The 22,080-nt window shown below is 41.1% G+C and overlaps 1 protein-coding gene and 2 non-coding genes across 3 annotated transcripts; all 3 read left to right on the forward strand.

Moving 5' to 3' along the window:
• The first annotated feature begins 1,752 nt into the window (after window positions 1-1,752).
• tmbim4 (transmembrane BAX inhibitor motif containing 4) lies at window positions 1,753-9,945 on the forward strand. Its single transcript, XM_069716149.1, has 7 exons — window positions 1,753-2,037; window positions 3,033-3,141; window positions 4,389-4,494; window positions 4,712-4,745; window positions 4,839-4,956; window positions 5,455-5,500; window positions 6,968-9,945. Exons 1-7 carry the CDS (start codon window positions 1,947-1,949, stop codon window positions 7,172-7,174), a joined length of 711 nt encoding a protein of 236 aa, XP_069572250.1. The 5' UTR covers window positions 1,753-1,946; the 3' UTR covers window positions 7,175-9,945.
• A 2,465-nt stretch (window positions 9,946-12,410) lies between these two features.
• trnae-cuc (transfer RNA glutamic acid (anticodon CUC)) lies at window positions 12,411-12,482 on the forward strand. Its single transcript has one exon. It is a non-coding gene; the product is annotated as a tRNA-Glu (tRNA).
• Window positions 12,483-14,473: 1,991 nt separating this feature from the next.
• trnaa-ugc (transfer RNA alanine (anticodon UGC)) lies at window positions 14,474-14,545 on the forward strand. Its single transcript has one exon. It is a non-coding gene; the product is annotated as a tRNA-Ala (tRNA).
• The last annotated feature ends 7,535 nt before the right edge of the window (window positions 14,546-22,080 follow it).

Consider the following 22,080-nt stretch of genomic DNA (forward strand, 5'->3'; position numbering starts at 1 on the left):
TCTCTGTGTTGTTCAGGAGCATTTCTTTTTAAAGTCAATCAAAGCTCAGTTTAACAAAAAATGCATACTGCTCTGAGCATGTAAAAATACCTTTTCAATGTGTCATATTCTTATGATTTAGGATATTTCCTGCCATCATGTAGGCTACTGGACACCCAGCTGACATTAATTTGTTAATTTATTTATTAACTTGATATGTCATGTGGGTGCTTGGTAGATTAAATTACTTTTAAATAATGACAACATTTTCATTTTCATTTTCATTTTCAACTTCAACTTTAATGTCAATCCACCACATGACATACAGACATACAGATAGATTGAAAAATTGTTTCTCACAGTCCCACGATGTGCAAAATAAAAAGACAAAACAAGAAAAGTATAAATATGTAACAATAAAAAAGACAACCACCACAGTGACTCTCAACTGCAGTTTGAATAAGTACAATGTTGTGCAAATACGGGCCCATAGGGCCGGTCCAAGTTCAGACTTTAGGGGGCAAGGAGAGAGAGAGAGAGGACCTATTTTTTAATATTGAAATGTCATTGCCCACATTGACAGGATCCACACAAAAAACACCACCCCACTGGATGCGGAGTACTCAGTAGTGTTTCTTGGGAACACAAGTATACTGGGGATGATGTGTGAGTTTCCTGGTAGTTTCAGAAAAAGTTTAGAAAAGGCTAAAAAAACAAAAAAAGGCTTCCAGAGAGCCACCTCTCTCACAGAGGCTAATTTCAAAGGAGGATGCCCCAAAACCTCTCTGGACTAATTCAGGAACACAAAGTCCAAAGACGACGTAGGACAGGTTAGGGTTAGGGTTGGGGTTTGTCTATATTTCCACATCCAAAGTGTCCTCTTGTTTTATTCCAGCACAATCATGTAATACAAATCCATCTCGTCACAGAAAACTGGACTACTTGCTTTTTTTCAGAATCCTGAGCTCCATTAGCACGAGTCATCCTGCTGGCGCTCTGAGTTGTCGAGCCGGTTTTCTTATTTATATTGACTTTTAAAAAAAAGAGCCACACATCGTTTATTTGAAAAGAAGGTTGTTTCCCTTTTCAGGTGTGAGGTTTACAACCCACGTACTTGTTGTATGTTTTTGGTGCTTTGTCTCATCTACTGTGAGGTGTTTCAGCAAGTTGATGAAGAACAAGCATAAATCATTGACATTATAATTCTTAGAATGATTTGACTAATTTAAAAAAATGAGCTCATCATATAGCTTTGGCAATTTTTTTTACACAAATTACATCAGCAAAGCTTCTTTTTTATATTTTATACAATATTTTTCAGCAATATATAACATTATTAAATCACGATTAGAAAGCAATAAAAACTAAAATGAGTCAATTGCATTTTATATTTAAATGTAGCCTAATTGTTTTCTGTTGATTGTATTTATTTATTGTGTCTGCAGCATTGTCCCTTCGACATATTTATTAAAGATTATAGAAAAAAGAGCTCTGTTTAATGTTAAGATGTGACTTGTTTGCAGTAAAACGTCATTGTATGTTAATAAAGTTTGTTTAAAAAAAGAAAAGAAGCGATAAACAAAAAGAAGCGTCGAGCTGCCGTTTGCTCTCGTTCAGTGACTGTGGGCTGCTGACGTCAACGCCGACACACGTGACTGTGACAGGCGGAAGGAAAAGTAGTTCCTACCAACTGGGTCTTCCTTAGACTGATACTGTTCAAAGCTTAATTACTTTTTCTGTTGATAGTAAAATACACAATTATTCCAAATCACCGAGTTTATATATCGATCTTTTAAAATGAAAAGAAAAAGATGATATGACAGAAACGTTTGGGATTCGAAGTGTCGATATTTCAGTATCGATCCGCACATCCCACACTTTGGACACAAGACTTCCGCATTTTCCAGTAATCCTCAGTAACGACCTCTCTTTTCTTATTTATCAGAGAAAAACGTGACAGGAACAGGATGAGCAGTGAAAAGTACCCCAGGTCTTCTATTGAAGACGACTTTAACTACGGCACAAATGTGGCCACCGCCAGCATCCAGATCCGTATGGGTGAGTCCCCCGGTGTCGGTGTCGGTGTGTTGACAGCAGCTCGACATGGAAGCTGCCGCTGGTTCACGGTGCTGCCGTCGGACTGTGGTCACTATAGCTCATGTTTGGTTTTACAAAAAGCCTCCACGATGTTAGCTGCGTTGGCCAAACATGACATCACCAGGTGAAACATCAGTGTTAACGCATATACTGTATAGGCTTTTATATTCTCACAGCAAACCACCGTTAACGAGCTGCTCACACCGGCTTTGAGCTAGTTAAAAACAACAGCTGTTCACATCTGTTGACTGTGCTTCACGTAAACTGTTTAATTAATAAAGTCTCCTCATGGTATTTTCTTTACATATATTAGCTACACATCAAATTCTTACTTATGAAGAGCCAAAAATGGATCTGGATCATCAAAATGTAATATATTTGACAGAAAATTCAACTTTAAAATCTAAAATAGAATTTCAGAATTATTAAAACACTACTCTTGAATCTGCATAATTGTAATTTCATTATTTTGCTGAATTTACAGTGAATTACAGTGAATAAACAGTGATCTTGTCAATTTGCTTTTAATTTCCCCTTGTCAGTGTGTCACTGCCTCGGTCTCTTATAGATGGGCAGCCCAAAGTCAGTGACCTAGGACACACGAGCATCAGCAGGAACGAGAGACAATACTACAATAATATCATAAATATTATAGATAATACACAGACCAATGTGAGCCAATAGTAAGCATTACAGCACTACGCTGTACATTGCAGTAAAACTCGTATTGTGTACTTTTTAGCTGCACAAAATTTGCTCTTTAAAGTTACGCTAGTTCTGATTTTACAGCACTTAAGAATAAGGAAAATAATCACCATGGTGGGCCAAAACAAACACAGTGCGGGCCAAACTTGGCCCACAGGCCCCAGATTGGGTTGCTCTGGTATACATTCACCGTCCAGATAAGGGTTGAGCTGCTGTGATGATTTGTCCCTACTGCTGTCTGTGTTGGTCAGACTTCCTGAGGAAGGTGTACACCCTCCTGAGCTTGCAGATCATCTTGACTACAGCCACCTCCGCTCTCTTCATGTTCTCTCAAACTATCAAGGATTTTGTCCACAGCAGGTGAGGATGGCATCTAAACAATATGTGAATGACTAAATGTTACATTGGACAGCTTCATGAACCACTCAACATTGAAAGCTTAGGGATTTATATTAAGACAAGCTCCTTTGTTCAAGTTCCTCTATATCCACATTATGCCCCTATTTAGCTTTGGAATTGGACTGTGTTATAATTCAGAAGGTATGGAAGAAAACACGATTATAGTTACGAACAAAAGAAAATAAAGAAAACATATCCAAGTGGAATTGGTTGCAGTTACGAAGAGATGTTCTGGTTCTGTGGCACATGCCAATTCTTTTTACTGAAAATGTGTCATTTGCATTAATTCACTATTTATGTGAAATGTTGGTATGGTTATTTTAAAAATGTAATAGTTTACCAAATTTAAAACTGTAATAAGTAATGTAACTGAATTATTTCAATATATAGTACTCTACATTATTAACATTACACTGATTACGGTCAGACTTTAATTAACAGTTCTCCAATGAAACTTCAATTAAGTTTGGAATGATTTTATTTGAAGGAAGATGTTCCCATAACCACAATTCAACTCTGTGCTGACTGACGACAAAACTATCACTATCACTGTTCACAAGTTTCTGACACCGGTTCCTACCATTTTTTTTTTCTAACTACATCTTTATCTTATCTGACTACAAGGCTGACTGCCTAAGTGTGATTGGTTGGACCAGTACACTTTAATTTGATTGGCAGACAAATTCAAATAAGAACCAATCAAAAACAGCGCTCAAAATTTGAGCGCATTCTTCCAGAAGAATCGAGTCTGTCTGTACGTCCACAGAGGGCATTCCCTATTTATATATAAATATGCAAAGGAACAGACTGAATATCATATTCTATATATAAGCCTTATACATAAACCCTTTTCAATGAGCAACATTTTGAATAGTATCCGTAATTTAATTACTTATTTTTTCTCAGTAACTGTAATGGATTCCATTTACATTTATTTTATTTGAATTACATGTAACTACCTTCATATATAATGTGACGCTGCTGATGTGATGTAAGACTGGTCTGCCAGTATCAAGTGACACCAGCCGTTTTAAAATGAGTTGTTTTCAGTAGAAGACCAGCGACAGTAGTATACCACTGTCGGTGAAGAGTAGCACACCGTCGGACACCTTTTAATCTTGCATCACTCATTGGTTGTGCATTTATGCATATTACTCGCACAGCAGCGTCGGCCATGTTTTCTGTCTGTGTCCTGGTTTCTTCCTCAGTCCAGCTGTGGTTCTGGTTACGGCTCTGCTCTCTCTGGTTCTGCTGCTGGCCCTGGCTATGTACCGGCACCAACATCCCGTCAACCTCTACCTGCTGCTTGTGTTTGTAAGCTCCATTGTTGTTGTGGTTGTTTTGCCCCGCTGGCTATTAGGGAACGTAGATTAGATGGCAGGTGAATGTGTCCTCTTGGAAGCTTAAGTTTTACTACATTAAAGCTGTCCATCACTGTAACAGATGGGCTACAGTTTAAATTAATCCTATCTGCTCAGAGACTGTAATCCTTACAGTAAGTGTACATTAATTAAATGGTATTTTTTCTCAGACTCTGCTGGAGGCGGTATCCGTGGCCACAGCCTGTACGTTGTTTTTTGTTTTGTTTTTTTAAGTCAGTAGTTTTCCCCTCTTTGAGCCTGTTGGTTTTCTGTCCTGACAGTTTTTTCTCTTCACAGTGACTTTCTATGAATACTCCACAATTCTGCAAGCCTTATTCTTGACCTGTGCTGTGTTTGCTGGACTAACAGCCTACACCTTCCAGTCCAAGAGAGACTTCAGCAAAACAGGAGCATGGTGAGGGACTGTGTCTCAGGACTACTTCTTCAAAATGTGGATCTCTGCTCAGTGTTGATGCTACATAGCATATCAACAGCACATTGAAGCATATCTAGGAAGCAAAAGTTGGTCTTCCCTCCACTGAGGAATTTATTTCTTTAGTTGACAATGTAGCATCAATTTAAAAAGTGGCGAATTTTTACATGCTGTCCAAACATGTCTTGAGTCAAATGTGTAGCCAGTCAATGTTAAGTATGTGTGAATTGTTGGTTTTTGGAAAGCTACAGATCATAAGCAACACAGACGCCTCCTATCTGACATCAGAGAGGTGTGTGGAGACAGGTTTCCACCATTCTACATGCAGTGACCCGGTGACTCGGGACCCCTGCGATAGACAATAAAGTCACCTAAAATGTATTGTGGCTGCTGCTGACAGTCAGCTGTTGCTTCCACCGTCAGACTGGCGGTTCCCCTTTGGAGGAGGAATGTAACGCTTGATCTGTTCTGTCCTTACAGGCTCTTCGCCTGCCTGTGGATCCTCATCATTGCAAGCTTTATGAGGGTGAGTAAAGCTGTCTGACATCAATGTGTCCATTCCATATGACAGAGGTAAAACAGACAGATAGACAAAGAGACGAGGGCTGCACATATGATCGAGGATTTCTGGGGACACGTTCACAAATCGTATCATGTCGCTACTTCGCTCCATTCATTAACAGCTGTTTACTTACCAGTCAGGAAGAAATGTACAAGTTCAGTATCAAACTCGCCAATATCCTCGTCTGCTTAAGAAATTCTGCTTAAGAAATTCTTAAGCCTGTAAAAGTCCTCCTCCCATCTCCTAACAGTTTTAAACCTTGGGAGCTCTCTTCAGGGCGAAGATGTTTCGTGAATATCGTTTACAAGGATCTAGTCTTAACTAATCGGTGAGGCTTATAGTTCAGACATTAAAGAAAGCTATAAATCCTAAGATGTCATTTATAACACTTCCTGGAACTCCTAAATTAAATATTATTATAAATGGATTTGAATAACACTTTAACAACTTTTGTTTGTTGTTAATGATCACACTGAAATGGAAATCTTTCTACAGTTTCAACACATATAGGGCCACACCCCCAAACATGAACGAAACAACTTAGTCAAAAATCACACGAAAATTCAAAGGAGCACTCGGAGAGTCCAGTAGTGATCTATAATATGCAAATGTGCTACCATAACCACTGCAATAAAAGATATGCCAGGATATAGTTCAAAAATGATTAACACTAGTACCGTGTGCCAGGCTGAAGCCTCACATCTTAGCTATTGCACCAGTTCCAGTTGTCCCTGATGAAATCCTGTCTCCAACTGCTTTATAACAAAGTACAGCTGTGCTGCTGCTCTGCTGCTCTTCCTTCGCCACCATTTTTTCGATTTAGCTTGTTTGCTAGCTGTTGACTTTAATACACAGGAGTGTTAGTTTGTTTAGTATTGAGCAGTTATTGCAGTTGAACTTTTGATAAATGCTTTCTTAGATTATTTTGTGTGCCTAACGTCTCCTCCTCTTAGCTGGACGGACGCTTTTAGTTAACTGGCAGTCTGCTTCAGTGTTCAGCTGGGTTTTTCAGTTAAACAGTATTTTCCGTTTTATTTTCCTCTTATTTTTCCCTCCAGAGGGAAAATTCTTCTAAATGATTATTTCTTCTTGGTATCTCCTCCCGATTCTGTCAGACAAGTAGAAGTTTATCTCACCTTAAAAACTAAAAGCAGAACGTCTTTAGGAGCTCATGAAGCTGATTCTTTCTCTGTCTAACTACACTCACAACCTACACCTTCACAAAAAATATTGTTTTTCCTTTTGAATAAACTTAAGTGTTTTAAAGGTAGTGAAAACCCTGCAACTGCCCAGCCTTAGTGCAATAGGATTATCCCTATACCTGTGGCCTTTTAATGTGCCTGCTGCTCTCTGCTCCCACCTACTCACCACTCATCTTACACACACCTTCCGTCTTGTCCGCCCTTCATGCTGACTCTGTTCTTTTGACAGTTCTTCCTCAACAGTGACATTACAGAAGTGGTGCTGGCTGGAGCTGGGGCTCTGGTCTTCTGCGGCTTCATCATCTATGATACCCACCTGCTGATGAAGCAGCTTTCCCCCGAGGAGCACATTTTGGCTTCTATCAACCTCTACCTGGACATTGTCAATCTCTTTCTGCACATCCTGCGTGTCCTCGACTCGATGAAGAAGCACTAAAAAATGCGGTATCAAAGCAAACTACTTCATTCAGATCCAAAACCTTGCCATCAATCCTAACAGCCTCCCTAGAAGTCTGTGATATGCCTGTGCTTTGATTGCTGTCTGTCCATGTGACTGGTAGTTTAAAGAAAGGAACCTTTGTAACTTCAAAACACAAGCTGTGTACTTGGTGAACTCTTTCCTGGTAGCTGTACAATCTCCTTCTGTTCACTGATTTAGTTTTTATTGCGCACATCAATATCAGTGATATTTTTATTAATCTGAAACTAAAAAGTACTTTTTATGACACAGCTCAGTGACCGAAGGGTGCACAGATCCAGAGGGAGGTGATGACCCTGGTTTATCAGTGGACACTTCATTCCAATTCCAATATTTTTACGTGAACAATTTTTATACTTTAGTTGACAATTTTTTAAACACATAATACAAAATTGGGCATTTCATGAATTGGCAATAGTTTAAATTACAGCTTAATCCACATCTCACTATTAACCACATTAGAGCACCAAATATGGTAAACAGCACCAAAAAACAATCTATACAGTATATGCAGTCTCTTCACAAAGTATTCTGACCCCTTCAAATTTTGCATACTTTACAGTATTGTAAATTAAATTTCAAATTGACACAAAATTTATATTTTTCCCCAGCAGTCACTCCCTCAACAACCCATGACAAAGCAAAAACTTGTTTTTAGAATTTTATACAAAATAATTTAAAAAAAAAAAGGAAATCTCTCATTTACAGAAGTATTCAGGCTATTGGCCGTGGCACTTCAAATTATCTTCAGGTTATCCTGTTTGATTATCCTTAAGATGGGTTAAAAACCTGGTTGGAACCCACCTGTGGCAAGTTGAATGGATTGGACACAGTTTAGAAAGGTGCACAATTCACACTACATGTGCGGACAGAAACCAAACTTAAGTCCAAGGAATTAATTTAAGACCTCCACAATAAAACTGCAGCAAGGCCTCGATCAGGGCAAGGGCATGAAGCCATGACGCCGGGACTCTTCCTAAAAATCTGGGTATCAAACCAAACTGAGTAACGTAACCAATTAAGTAGAGCAGTGGTCTTGGTGGTGACCAGGGACTCAATGGTCCCGGTGACAGAGCCTCAGAAGTCCTATGCAGAGATGGGAGAGCCTGATGAAAGGACGGCCGTTTCAGCAGCACTCCCATCAATCAGACCTTCCTGGTAGAGAGCTTAGACCCGTGAGTAGATGGCATGAGACCATTTGCCATAATGTTTTTAAAGGTATTTGAAAGAACAACATAAAAGATTCTCTGTTCTGATGAGACAAAACCTGAACTATTTAGGCAGAATTTCATGTGTGCTAAATTCAAATACATTCAATTCCCTGCTCCGGAGGGCAGCAACCAGAGACTGCAGCAATTTGAAGCTGTAATCGCTGCCTGTGGGGCATCTACAAAGCACTCAATTAAGGGCCAGAATACTTTTGTAAATGAGAGAGTTTTTATCCATTTAAAATGAAATCTACCACACAAAGTGAAAGGGTCAGAATACTTTCTGAAGTAACTATGCTAACCTCTGTTTCTGGCAGAAGGACAGCGTATGTGGGATCGAGTCAAAACAAACTAAAATGGGGCTCTGTTGCACCGAGAAATCAGACACACAATATTGGACTTGGTTTTGATTTTTTCGTGGGATTTGTTTGACTTTAAGAGGAATATAAGGTTGGATTAAGAAATTCAGAGACTCCGAAAAACGTTTTTCACACCACATATCTCACCTTCCAAATCTGTCAGTACTGTACATTGAAAAAAAAGGCTCATTGTATGTTCATTTTAGGAACGTTTCAGTGCAATATCTGTGATTGTACATATTTTTATGATGTAATTGTATACAGTTTTCGGGATCAGGAGCTGAAAGTATGTTAAAAGTAAAAGAAAAAAACATTTTGAAGGCATTTGCTCCAACTGTTCTTAATCAATAAATGGATGAATACAAATACCACAAGTAGTTTTTCATTTTTAACTTGTATTTGAGCATGTTTTCAGTGTGCTGAAATTGATTTGAACTGGGTTTTTTTGTACTGAGGAGGATGGGTCATTTTGTAATTTTGTGTTGTTGATTAGGATTCATGCTGAATTGCCAGTCTTCCTTTTTTGCGCTTCAACTGCTGTAAACTTCATTCTTTATTGAGCTGCCACAGTCGTGGAGATAAAATTGCTATAATTTGCAATATAGAAAAACTAATGTTTTAGAGTCATGGTATTGTGTCTGAGTGTGTGGTGTGCATGTGTAGCTTAAATTGTGTTGAAATTTGTTGTCGACAGGACATGTTACGTCTTGTTCTGTCCATTAAGTTTCTTGATTTTCTCAGTCTGTAAATGTTTATTCCGTGTTTTCTTTAGTTATTCACCTGTCGTATTGTTTCAGGTCGCTTCACCTGCAGTCCTCGTGTCTTTAAACTGTCGTGATCGTCTTTCCCGCTTGTATTGTTTTCACGAGTCCAATTTTCTCCCCACCCTCTCGTGTATGTAGTCTGCATCTCCCTTACTTCCTGTGCTAATTCTTTGTAGTGTCCTGTGCATCGTACCAGCATTAACTTCCTGAATCCGATGACTTTTCTGTGTATGACCTGAGTTTCTGTTTCCGTCGCTTCTTTTCTACTCCATACCTCTGCCTGATTTTCTGATTACCTGGTTTTGATCTTGGACTGTGACCTGACTCAGATTTTGGATTATCCAACTGATGTGATTGCTATGTCTGCATTAATGTCAGTAAAGAACTTTTGACTCTAATGTGTGGCTTTGAGTGGTGCATTGTAAAGCAAATTCCAAGATTTGCTTCTCAGTACATTATATACGTGTCAAATGAGTTGCTGAAAGATGGGGCAAAGCTAGAAAACTTTGTCGCACTGAAATGTGGAGTTAGACCGTTAAACAGTTTCTCACCCGTTTTCAGCTCAGGTTTTTTTAGGCAGAGCCAACCTATCGACGTCACAAGGTTAGCTCACAGACGGTTTATGTAACCTTCTGCATGGCTCCTCCTCTCACACGGTGAAACGCAATAAAAGCCTGGAGCTCTATTTCAAACCCTCATTTAAAATAATGTGTTCATTTTCATTCAAATTTGGATGGGTAGTTAACAACCTATACTTGTGTGGTGTGATCAACTTAAAACTCATTTTCATTTCATGGAGGCTTAGCTCATGCATTAGCCTAGAATTGAACCCGGGTCAACTGCTTGGCAAGCAGCTATTCTCACCACTATACCACCAATGCCTACCCCAATACATAGCCACGACGCTGTGTGGCAATTCATTAGCCCAGATTGCCATTTGCCAACATCTGACGTCTGGCGGGTGAAAATGGGCAAAAATGGATTGCTATCAAAAGTTGACACCAATGCAGCTCATGAACATAGGAGTAAAAGTCACATATCTGGTAGTTAACGGGATTCAAACCTGCAGGGGGACGAGCGCACAATTCCGTCGGATGCCTCGTCGTTACTTATCCAAAAGAGCAGGACAACCCTTCTCATCATTTTCAGCTGAAAAAAAAATAGAAGGTATCATCAAAATACACTGAATTGGCCTGACGACAATAGAACCAATCCCTGATTGTCTCGTGGCTGGGATTTGGCGCTTTCACCGCCGCGGCCAGGGTTCGATTCCCGGTCAGGGAATTGTGAGCTCGTCTCAAACGGTGCACAAATGTGCGAGCAAGAGCTAGTATTTGGGACAACGTTGCCACTGTCTGATTTACTTACTCTTCCCCTGTGTTTTGTTTTCCTCTTGCTGACTGGACGGCATTGGGCTCTCGGACAACCACGGTAAAGAATAAATGTTTCACCCTCCATCCATCGGATGAACACATTGTTCTAACTGTAAAGGCGCTGTTACAGAACTGTGGGCTCGTCTGGGATTTGAACTCGGGACCTCCCGCACCCGAAGCGAGAATCATACTCCCAGACCAACGAGCCACAAAACAAAAAGAAAAAAAAGCACAACTCCTGAGATGTGAATGCCGGAAACTTGCTAATTAGACCACTTTTCCAGTTTCCTTTCTGGCAGATCAAGTATCCATTCATTTCCTTCACTCCCACGGTTGCGGCAGGATCGCGTAAGGGCTGCCGCTAAATACATCTGCTATACATAACGGTCAAGAACGAGAGTCTCATGCTGAAGAAAGACGTGTGAATAGGCCCTGCTGGGACTTCCACAGGAAGTTTCATAATAGCGTTGAAGCCGTGTCTGAGTTACCTCATTCGGTAAAAGCATTTATTCTACAACTGATTTCTAACTGTCTGGAAGGCTATGTAAAAACCAGGGATGTGCTAAACGATCAGCAATAGCACACTTCCAGTTGGCCTAGTTTGCTCATCATCTTAATGAACTGCAATGCAAATTGCCACTTCAAAAATCATGTCATCGCTGGGCATCGCTTAGGCTACCGCCTCAGAAGAGGTACGCCTAAACTTCTCCACTTCTGATTCTTTTATTGCAGAATCTGGGTATTGTCAAGTGCAGGTAGTGCATGTTCATATTTAATAAGACCATAGTGTATCAAGGACTCTTTTTCAAACTGATGATATTGCTTGAGTTTTTCTGAGACTGTAGTCATAAGGGCTCGTCCGGGATTTGAAACCGGGACCTCTCGCACCCTAAGCGAGAATCATACCCCCAGACCAACGAGTCATGAAGCCATGCATTTGGGCGGCCTTTAACAGAGCACCTGGAACCCGTTGAAATTTGTGTACTGACCAGTAAGTATACTACCATGAAATAGTACCATACGTGAGTGTTTCAAAGGAAGTACAGTATTCGGAACACAGCCCTTGTCTCCTTCTCACGGGTTAGATCCAGTTTCCTGATAGTCTTGGATAATAGCAAGCACTGCACCTGTTTGACTTTTGGCAGCCCGCCTGTCACAAGACAGATTATTTTGCAACTGCTAAGTAGGGATGAAGAAAAAAGTATTTGTCTGTAAGCAGAAAGTTGAAAAGTTCAATGGGCAATGGCTGCCATGACATACGTTGTTTTTTCTTTGGCTGACTACAATTTATATGAGTCCATTGTTTTCTTTCCACTGATTGCCAGTCATGTTTTACATTAGTGAGCGATGGTCGTAGAATGTCCTTCGATGCTGGAGAGGATTGCAGTGTACAACTATAACTTTCAGGACTTGGATTCATTTGAACATAATTAGTGTAAGTTGAGATGTTGTTTTCAAAGTTTGCCTGCTGTAAACGGTGTCACTTTGTCTCCCTGATGGTCTAGTGGCTAGGATTCGGCGCTCTCACCGCTGCGGCCCGGGTTCGATTCCCGGTCAGGGAAGGGGGTGGAAGAAGCCCTGTTTTATACCAAAGTACTAGTCATGTTATTAAAAGATCCAACTTTGGGACAACGTGGTAAGTGGGTGAATTACGCTTGTTATCATCCTTCCTCATTGTCATGTCTCCCTGATGCAGATTGGATCGGATTGGGTACTCACACCCCCACGGTCAAGAATGAAATCTTGATCAGGGAATGTTATTTTGGCACTACAATGCGCTGGTGTCCAACCAAGAGATTTCCGCCGCCTTAATTGGATGGCGAAATTCAAAAGTGGATCTAATCTGTTAACGTGGAATCACTGTGTGTAAAAGAGCTGGATGAAAGCTTTGCTGAAAAGTGAGAGCCGGGTGCCAAGCAAACTACCAGAAGCTCAGGTTTGGGTGGATTGTCGCGTCCCACGGGCTGCCACATACAATATAGGACGTGCAACGCAACATGACTAATTGTTTTCAAGTCTCATAGGTTTCATCGCAGTTTTTAAACTCTTCCATTACACGTGACTAAAAGATCCGTTTCAAAAGAAGCATCACCAAAATCGAATGCCAATCGCTGACTGGGCTTAGCTCATGCATTGGCCCGGAATTGAACCCGGGTCAACTATTCTCACCACTATACCACCAATGACTACCCCAATACATAGCCACGGCGCTGTGTGACAATTCACTAGCCCAGATTGCCATTTGCCAACATCTGACGTCTGGCGGTGAAAATGGGCAATAATGGATTGCTATCAAAAGTTGACACCAATGCAGCTTATGAACATAGGAGTAAAAGTCACATATCTGGTAGTTAACGGGATTCAAACCTGCAGGGGGACGAGCGCACAATTCCGTCGGATGCCTCGTTGTTACTTATCCAAAAGAGCAGGACAACCCTTCTCATCATTTTCAGCTGAAAAAAAAATAGAAGGTATCATCAAAATACATTGAATTGGCCTGACGACAATAGAACCAATCCCTGATTGTCTCATGGCTGGGATTTGGCGCTTTCACCGCCGCGGCCCGGGTTTGATTCCTGGTCAGGGAATTGTGAGCTCGTCTCAAACGGTGCACAAATGTGCGAGCAAGAGCTAGTATTTGGGACAACGTTGCCACTGTCTGATTTACTTACTGTGTTTTGTTTTCCTCTTGCTGACTGGACGGCATTGGGCTCTCGGACAACCATGGTAAAGAATAAATGTTTCACCCTCCATCCCAACAAATTGTTCTAATAGTAAAGGGACTGTTACAGAACTGTGGGCTTTTGAAAAGTTCAATGGGCAATGGCTGCCATTACATGCGTTGTTTTTTCTTTGGTTGACTACCATTGTTTTCTTTCCACTGATTGCCAGTTATGTTTTACATTAGGGAGCGATGGTCGTAGAAACTCCTTAGCGTTGACAAGCGCGATCAGAGGCATTCTTGATTTGTCAATACTGTGTATTCTATCAGTCTTCATCACGGAATTATCAAGCACAACACGTGTTGAAACTCCACTTTCAAGCCATCTGTCTATCGTGGAAAAAATGTGGAAGTAATCTGTATACCACTGACCTCAAATGAGTGTCTCTTCTTCCCCTCCAGTTTGGGTAACCACACGTTACAGGTGCTTCCCTCATGTGATTCCACTCATTTTCGCTGCCCTTTGTCCCTGTAGGCTAGTTCTTAAATCTAATGGAAGCAATGGTGGTATAGGGGTGAGCATAGATGCCTTCCAAGCAGTTTACCCGGGTTTGATTCCTGGCCATCGCATTATCTGTCTTCTTGTTGATCCAAGGCAGGTGGAGTTGGGCCTCCTGTCCTCGTTTTGACAAGTGCAATCAGAGGCATTCTTGATTAGTCAAAGACTCTCAATACTGTGTATTCTATCAGTCTTTATCAGGGAATCATCAAGCATAACACGTGTTGAAACTGCACAATCTACTATGACAAAAGTTCACCTGTCGGGATACTTTTTCCACATTTTACCGTACTGTGACACTTTCTTTTGCAGTATACTTCTGACTTGCTGCGGGGGATGTAGCTCAGTGGTAGAGCACATGCTTTGCATGTATGAGGTCCCCGGTTCAATCCCCAGCATTTCCAATTTTCTAGTTTGCTTGTAGTAATTAAGCTTTTATTTATCGCCAACATTTGGGGTGCAGCTTAATAAGCGACGAAATATGTAGTTCTGAAGTTGAGAGTGGTTGTGAACCACTCCACCTATATCTCTGAAAGTGCCCATGACATGCCCCACTGTTTGGAAAGGGTAGGACTTTGTTTGGAGTTGGTCAGACTTTGCTAGGAATTGGTAGGAATGTGGCAGGACAAGTTAGGACTTGTTTAGCAGCCAGCCACAACAACTACAGCATCGGGGAGGGGCTAAAGGGTGGTGGCTGTTGGTAAATAGCTTCAACCTGGGTGAGGACACATGTCTTCTTGTGGAGTTCATAATCAGCCAAATAGTGTTGGACTTGGGCTCATGCTAGTACAAAGCCAATATGTGTCAGCCCCCAGTCCTGCGTGTTCTTTAATGAGGCAATAGGAGAAGATGTCAGGCTTCAAGATATTTATTTAACAGCAACAGAATAACCAGTTTACAGAGCTCTGGGTCCAGACTATGTTTCCCTGACCGCAACAGAGTATGTGTCAGTTCACGAAGTCTGACCTCCTGACTTTCCCTGACCCAGTCTTCTTATAGTCCAGACACCAAAAAGTCATGTGTATTGATGTATCCTTTGTTGGTTGGTGGAGGTGGTGGTTGTCTTCCTTCACACCCTGGAGTCCTCCAGACAGCCGTCTGTTCCTGTTTATGCCTCAAAGAACAACAGTATGTGACCCCACAGGTTGCCGACCCCCTCCTGTGACCTTTTGGTTTGGCACAGTACTTTCACTCTCATTCACAAACACAGTATTTTGTCTACACCTTCATTCACAACCACACCCTGTTGTCTACACCTTCATTCACAACCTTTCGTCTACACCTTCATTCACAACATGCGTACCAGCCTCATGTGGGAGTGGACGACGCCATCATCTACCTGCTGCAACGAGCTCAGTCTCACCTGGATGGAACCGGTGACTCTGTGAGAATCACTTTCTTTGATTTCTCCAGTGCATTCAACACCATCCAACCACTGCTGCTGAGTGAGAAGCTGCAGGTGGTGGGGGTGGACACGTCCACCGTCTCCTGGATCACTGACTACCTGACAGGCAGACCACAGTTTGTCCGTCTGGGCAGTGTGCTGTCTGATACGGTGGTCAGTGGTACTGGAGCTCCTCAGGGAACTGTTCTGTCTCCCTTCCTGTTCACCTTGTACACAACTGACTTCCAGTACAACTCAGAGTCAAGACATCTGCAGAAGTTCTCTGATGACTCTGCAGTGGTCGGATGTATAAGGGATGGACGGGAGGATGAGTACAGGGCAGTAGTGGAGGACTTTGTGGAGTGGGCGGGAAGAAATCACCTGCTCCTGAACGTGGCCAAGACCAGAGAGATGGTGGTCGACTTCAGGAGGAAGACGATGGCTCCACAACCGCTGAGAGTTCTGGGAGAGGAGGTGGACATGGTTGAGGAGTACAAGTACCTGGTGTCTCCATGACAACAGACTGAACTGGAAGACCAACATCAACGCTGTCTACAAGAAGTGGATGAGTCGACTCTTTTTCTTGAGGAAACTTCGATCCTTCAATGTGTGCAGCGAGATGTTGATGTTCTACCATCTGTTGTGGCCAGTGCTTTGTACTTTGCTGTGGTCTGCTGGGGGAGCAGCATTGGAGCCGGTGACACCAACAGACTTAACAAACTGGTTAAGAAGGCCGGCTCCATCATTGGCTGCAAACTGGACAGCCTGGAAAAGGTGGTGAAGAGGAGGGCTGTGTAGGCCATTTTACAGTATTGTAACAGATAAATAATTTTACTGGAACTGGCATTTTTCTAAACTCCAGTCACCGTAGTTACTGTTGCAATGGTTGTCTGGACTTCTCTTGACACACAGCAGATATGCACTTTACATTGATAGCACTGGCAGATTTCCTACTGTCAATAATTCATTGTAATTTTTTGAAACACTGGATGATTCAAGCACACAAAGGCAAATGCAGGTCTGTTATTTCCATATACTGTATTGCTCTTGTGGTTTTGGTTTTGGAAAGTAATGAGCCAAAAGACACGTTTCAACCTATTTAAATAACAACAGTGGCTCTAACTGTCTACATAATACTTAAGCATGTGGAGAAATGTAAAGCTTGACAGGCCTTTTTAAAGCTTGACTTTTTTGAGGGGAGGAGTTTAGTGAATGATTCAGTTACATCGATCAACCAACCAACCAGCGAACGTTGAAGTCTCCCAGGAGAACTATGGAGTCGGCAGGCAGCGCCCTTTCCAGAACTCCCCCCACCAACTCCAAGAAGGCCGGATACTCCGAACTGCTGTTTGGTGCATAAGCACAAACAATAGTCAGAGTCTTCCTCCCTGCAATCTGCAGGTGCATGGAGGTGACCCTCTCGTTCTCGAGAACTCCAATACATTGGCGCTCAGCCGGAGGCTCGTGAGTATCCCCACTGCCGCCAACCAACCAGCGACCAAAAAAACTGTAAAATCGCAATTTTTACCATTCACATTATTTTTGAATTTAATCACAGCATTCTTTGAAAATACACAGATTTGGAGTCACAAGCTAAATTCCAAAATAAAATGCTCTTTACTATATATCCCACACAAAATATCACTCTGTCATGTGCAATTGTAACAGAAATATTGACATGCTAAAATAGGAAATTATTGATGTCAAAATTCATATAATTTTGTATTATTTACTATGTGTGCTGTCCAACATTGGGAGATTGTCAAGTGGACATGGCATGATAAACATAATTTTCATACCACAGTAAAAATAATGGTGTATTGCTAACTGCCCCTGTCAGTGGTTTTAATGTTGCAGCTAATTGCTGTTGGAGCAAAATCTAGTAATATATTGTTGTGAAAACAGTAGAAACTGAAATATTTCAATAATTGTTCTGAAGCTTCTTTCTAACAGTTAACTTCCACTACTGTGTAACAGAGGTATCTCTAAAACAGTGTATATGAAGCACATATTCAGAGAAGCTAAGGCCTTCGCATTGGGTCCTTTGCCTCTCGTGTTCCTTTGGTTTCTGCAGTATGACATTGCAACAGACTGGGGCTGTAGTTGGTTTGGTGTTGCCAAACAAGATTTGAGACTGAGTAGTTGTAATGAGGTATTTTCCTGTACAATGTGGGATTTTGAAGGTCCTGATTAATATTTATCAAGGTTGTTCGGTCTTTGGATAATGGGCTCCTCTTGCAAGATTGACAGCAGTCTGTAGACTTTGTTTCATTCAACACTATCACATCATACAGGCATTGTCACAAAAAGGACCCTGCTGTATATATTATTGTGTAAATAGACTCATTGCAGTACAGTTGATGTACAGTATGTCTAAAGTACAAACTAGAACATTTATAGGTTTGGTAGGACTACAGTACCACTTAAATAAGAGTTTCAGAAACTGGCAACTTAAGAACCCTTCTATCAAAGCAAAAAAGACAAAGTGCTTCCCATAGCAAGTACAACATGTCACAAATGTTAACTGTGTCCATTAGCTGAAAGCTTACTCATGCACTGAAGTTAATCATGTGTTGTGGAATCACCCGATTTCTTGCCAATTAACCAGCAGTTTCTGCCTGCAGAGGTTTTCAGAACAGCTTAATTGGCCACTTAGACAGATTCAAACAAAGTTTTACATCTCCTCTCCAGCCCTCTGTAACACAGCTTTGGAATGACAGCTTCATTAGCTCTCATGTCTGTGACTCACTTATGCTGAATCTACATATTATAGGCAGGAAAGCAACATTTTCAGAACCTAATTTCAGAGGACTTTCTGTGATGGGCCCCAACTAGCATGTTTCATAACACAGATGCTAGCCATGTATCGCAAGCCTTCATTCAACTGGAAATTTGTGTAACTCGGGTATTTAGCACACCAGAATGTAGAAAAATTAACAACCGTTAGTCATTAATTTGCATCAAGTTGATGTCAAGTCACACCACAGCAGGCCACACAGGTGTAACTTAGGTTACGCTTACGATTGTCTGTGTTCAGACTGGAATCACTGGCATTGCTGATGGACCTCCTTTAGAAGTCCCAGAGTCCTGACTAGACCTGAACCTCAATTAATTCAATTAAAAGGACCAAATTATAAGTAATTCATTCTTTATAAAAACACAGAATCCTGTTTTTACTTCCCTTCAAAAAGGGAGACACTTTAACTGCCACTGCTGTTTGTGTTTCTGTGACATCACTTGGCTGAAGCAGTACCAGTGCAAGTTGTCTGCAATTTTCAGAATCCTGGAGAAGATGTATTCATGCAGTATCCTGCTATTTTTTACAGCATTCCAGATTGCATATTCAGATGATGGTGGTGGTTGCTCTGTAGGATACAGCATGAAAATGCATCAGATATGTTAGGTATTTTAAAAACTGTCAGGGACTGATGTAACGCACATGTTGCATTGGCACAAACAAAAAGTATAAATATAATAATACATAGCATATCAATACATTTTCAACTAGCCAACATACTGTCCATTCTGGAGGCTCCAATGTTGACCAAAATGTCAACATTCTACTAAAGATACAATACCTGACTGTCTGAAAGGAGGATTCAACTTATTTCCCTGCTCCTGTACTAGATCTGCTGCTTCTGCTGGCATCGAAACAGGGCAGATGAGAACTGGCCTGCAGAAAGGTAAACCTGAGTCCTCCATGAAGCCTGTTCAGCCTGGCACAGTGTAACAGTACTGATAGTAGTGTGGTGTAGAGATGAATTCCTCTCAGTCAAGCATTAATGCCATATTGTGGTTTTTTTTTTTTATGCCTCATGTCCAGGAGTCACCCCGTAAAGGTGACCAACATACAGAAGTTTAATATGGGTCTATTTTCTTGTTTTGTTTTTTATCAAAAGTCATACAATCCACAGAACATCTTCATAATGACAAACCTGACAAAATTGGTGATTGTTTTGCCGGTCTCTGTATAATCGCACAGCTAAAGCAGCTCTCAGTTGGGTTTATTGTATACTCTTAAGATGTGGTCAGCGTCCTGTAACATATAACCTGTGTTAGAAGTATAGATTTGGGAACATAGTGACATCACCAAAAATAAATCTAACAGGTCAAGAATCCTCAGTAGTTAGAACATCAAAGAGGATACAAACCTCCAGGTGAAAGGAAATTACATCACAAGATCTCAGCAATGAACCCCTGGACATAGTTTTCCCATTTTGTTTTCCCTCTTATATTTATTTTTATATTTACTTGTAGAGTATTTCCTTCCTTCTCTGACTGATGATAAACAAACTATTATGAATATGTGTTGCATGTAAATTCAACTGCAACTGATGCAACGTTAGACTGTTTTTGTTATCAGTTTATTAAAAATTCTTCTGTACTTGTTAGAATCCTTTTGGAATTTGAGTTTGTATTGTCAGTTTACTGTTGACAGATTTTGAGCTGATCTTCTGAAGTTAACCTTCGATATAGCTGCAACATAGGTTACCATGGTGATCTACACCATCACAGACAGACATGTGGGTGCTCGGACTCCACAAGACCTCTGAAGGTGTCCAAGGCACTGAAATGTTAGCAGCAGATCCTGTAAATCCTGCAAATTGAGGTGAAGCCTCTATGGATCGGACTTGGTTTTCCTGCACATCCCACAGCTGCTAAATCAAATGGAGATTTGAGGAATTTGGAGGCCAAGTCAACACCTTGAACCTTTTTCATCTTCCTGAAACCATTCCTGAACAATTTTGGCAGTGTGGCAGGCCGCATTATGCCTCTGAAAGAGGCCACTGCCATCAGGGAAATCTGTTGCCCTCAAGGTACTTGGTCTGCAGCAATGAATTGGTTGGTCATATGTGTCAAAGTAACATCCACATGAAAGCCAAGGCAGCTACATCCCACTTATTGACAGGGACTGATGTAATGAAATAATCAATACTTCACTTGACAATGGTTTTAATGTTGTGGCTGATAGGTGTGTAAAGACGTTGGGGTTGTAATGTTAAAAGGACTAAACTTTAACCTCCCTAAATTCACTCACACTACTCTGCTCCTCCGTTCCCTTCACTGGTTACCAGTAGCTGCCCGCATCCATTTCAAGACATTGGTACTTGCGTACCGCGCTGAGAACAGATCGGGTCCAGTCTACATCCAGGACATGGTCCAACCCTACATCCCAGCCCACTCACTCCACTCTGCTTCTACCAATCGGCTTGTCGCTCCCTCACTGTGAGCTAAACACTCTACTAAATCACAACTGTTTGCTGTCCTGGCTCCTAAATGGTGGAATGAGCTCCCCACCGACATCAAGACAGCGGAAACTCTGTACATCTTCCGCCGCAAACTAAAAACACACCTCTTCCGACTTTACCTTGAACAGTAGAACTTTAGTAGCACTTAAAATGGCACTTACTGATAGCACTTTGTAGTTTGGCTTTCTTGAAGAAATTGTATTTTCTTGATTCCTGTTGTTCTGGGTTTGAACCCTCATAGTTGAAATTAACTTATTGTAAGCCGCTTTGGATAAAAGCGTCAGCTAAATGAAATGTAATGTAATGTAATGTAAATCTGACCTCTGAACGGTTTGGGCATTTTCAAGGGTATATTAGATTGCTGCACCATCAGACTGCTTTAAAAGTAGAAAGATGGCATATTTTTATCCACTGATAAACACACCTACATGAGGATTGCTAGATTGCAACCTATCTCAGTGACGTGTGCCATGCAAACAGGAGAGTACCTCCCACTGTGGTTTTATCAGCTTCAGTTACAGTCACAGTTTTATCAGTTACAGCGTGTTTTCCACCGTGGAACTATAGACTTCCCTATTTTTGTTAGTGCCGCAAAATCTTTGAGGAGTGCTGACTTTCTGAAAGAGCAGACAAGCCGCCCACATCATAACACACATAGAATATCTGCCTCAGGAAATCTGCTTTTATTTCTGATGTGTGTATGTTTATGTATCTAGTCTGAACTGAAGAACAGAGAATACATTGATTGTTGTATTTAATCTGCAAAATGATTATTCCAAAGCACCTGACCATGACACCATGACATAATTTTAGTTTATATAGGTAAACATTTTCTCATACTTATATTGACCACTTGGTGGCAGCACAAAATTAACTATAGTTTTATTGTAGCACAGCAGACAGGAAAGCAGTGTGACTACCACAGCTATTATGACAATCCGTTTCTGATGGTCTTTTCACACCACCCAACACCTGCCCAGTCAAATCTCTGATCATTCATCTTTAACATTTAGCTTGACACTGAAGGAGGAAATCATCTTTAAGATTTTATTCACCTTCAATCTGGTTAACAAACACTGCTCAGTGCTTTTTCAATCCATTCTCAACTCTGTCTGAATGTTTCTAATAGTGAGATACGATACCAGTAATGCAAAAGTTTGATTTATGATTTGTTCTCATTTTCAAATAATATGTTTCACTTTGAAGTTGAGGACCAATCAATGAGTATTAAGACAAGCTGTGGTTGTAGACTTTCCAAAGTCCAATAAAGATCAGAATAAAGCCAGTGGAAGCAGCGCATAGTAAA

This window comes from Brachyistius frenatus, unplaced genomic scaffold, assembly GCF_029030835.1.
Source record: "Brachyistius frenatus isolate BFR_SWC_R1_liver_20210118 unplaced genomic scaffold, ASM2903083v1 Contig_152, whole genome shotgun sequence".
Classification (NCBI taxonomy): domain Eukaryota; kingdom Metazoa; phylum Chordata; class Actinopteri; family Embiotocidae; genus Brachyistius; species Brachyistius frenatus.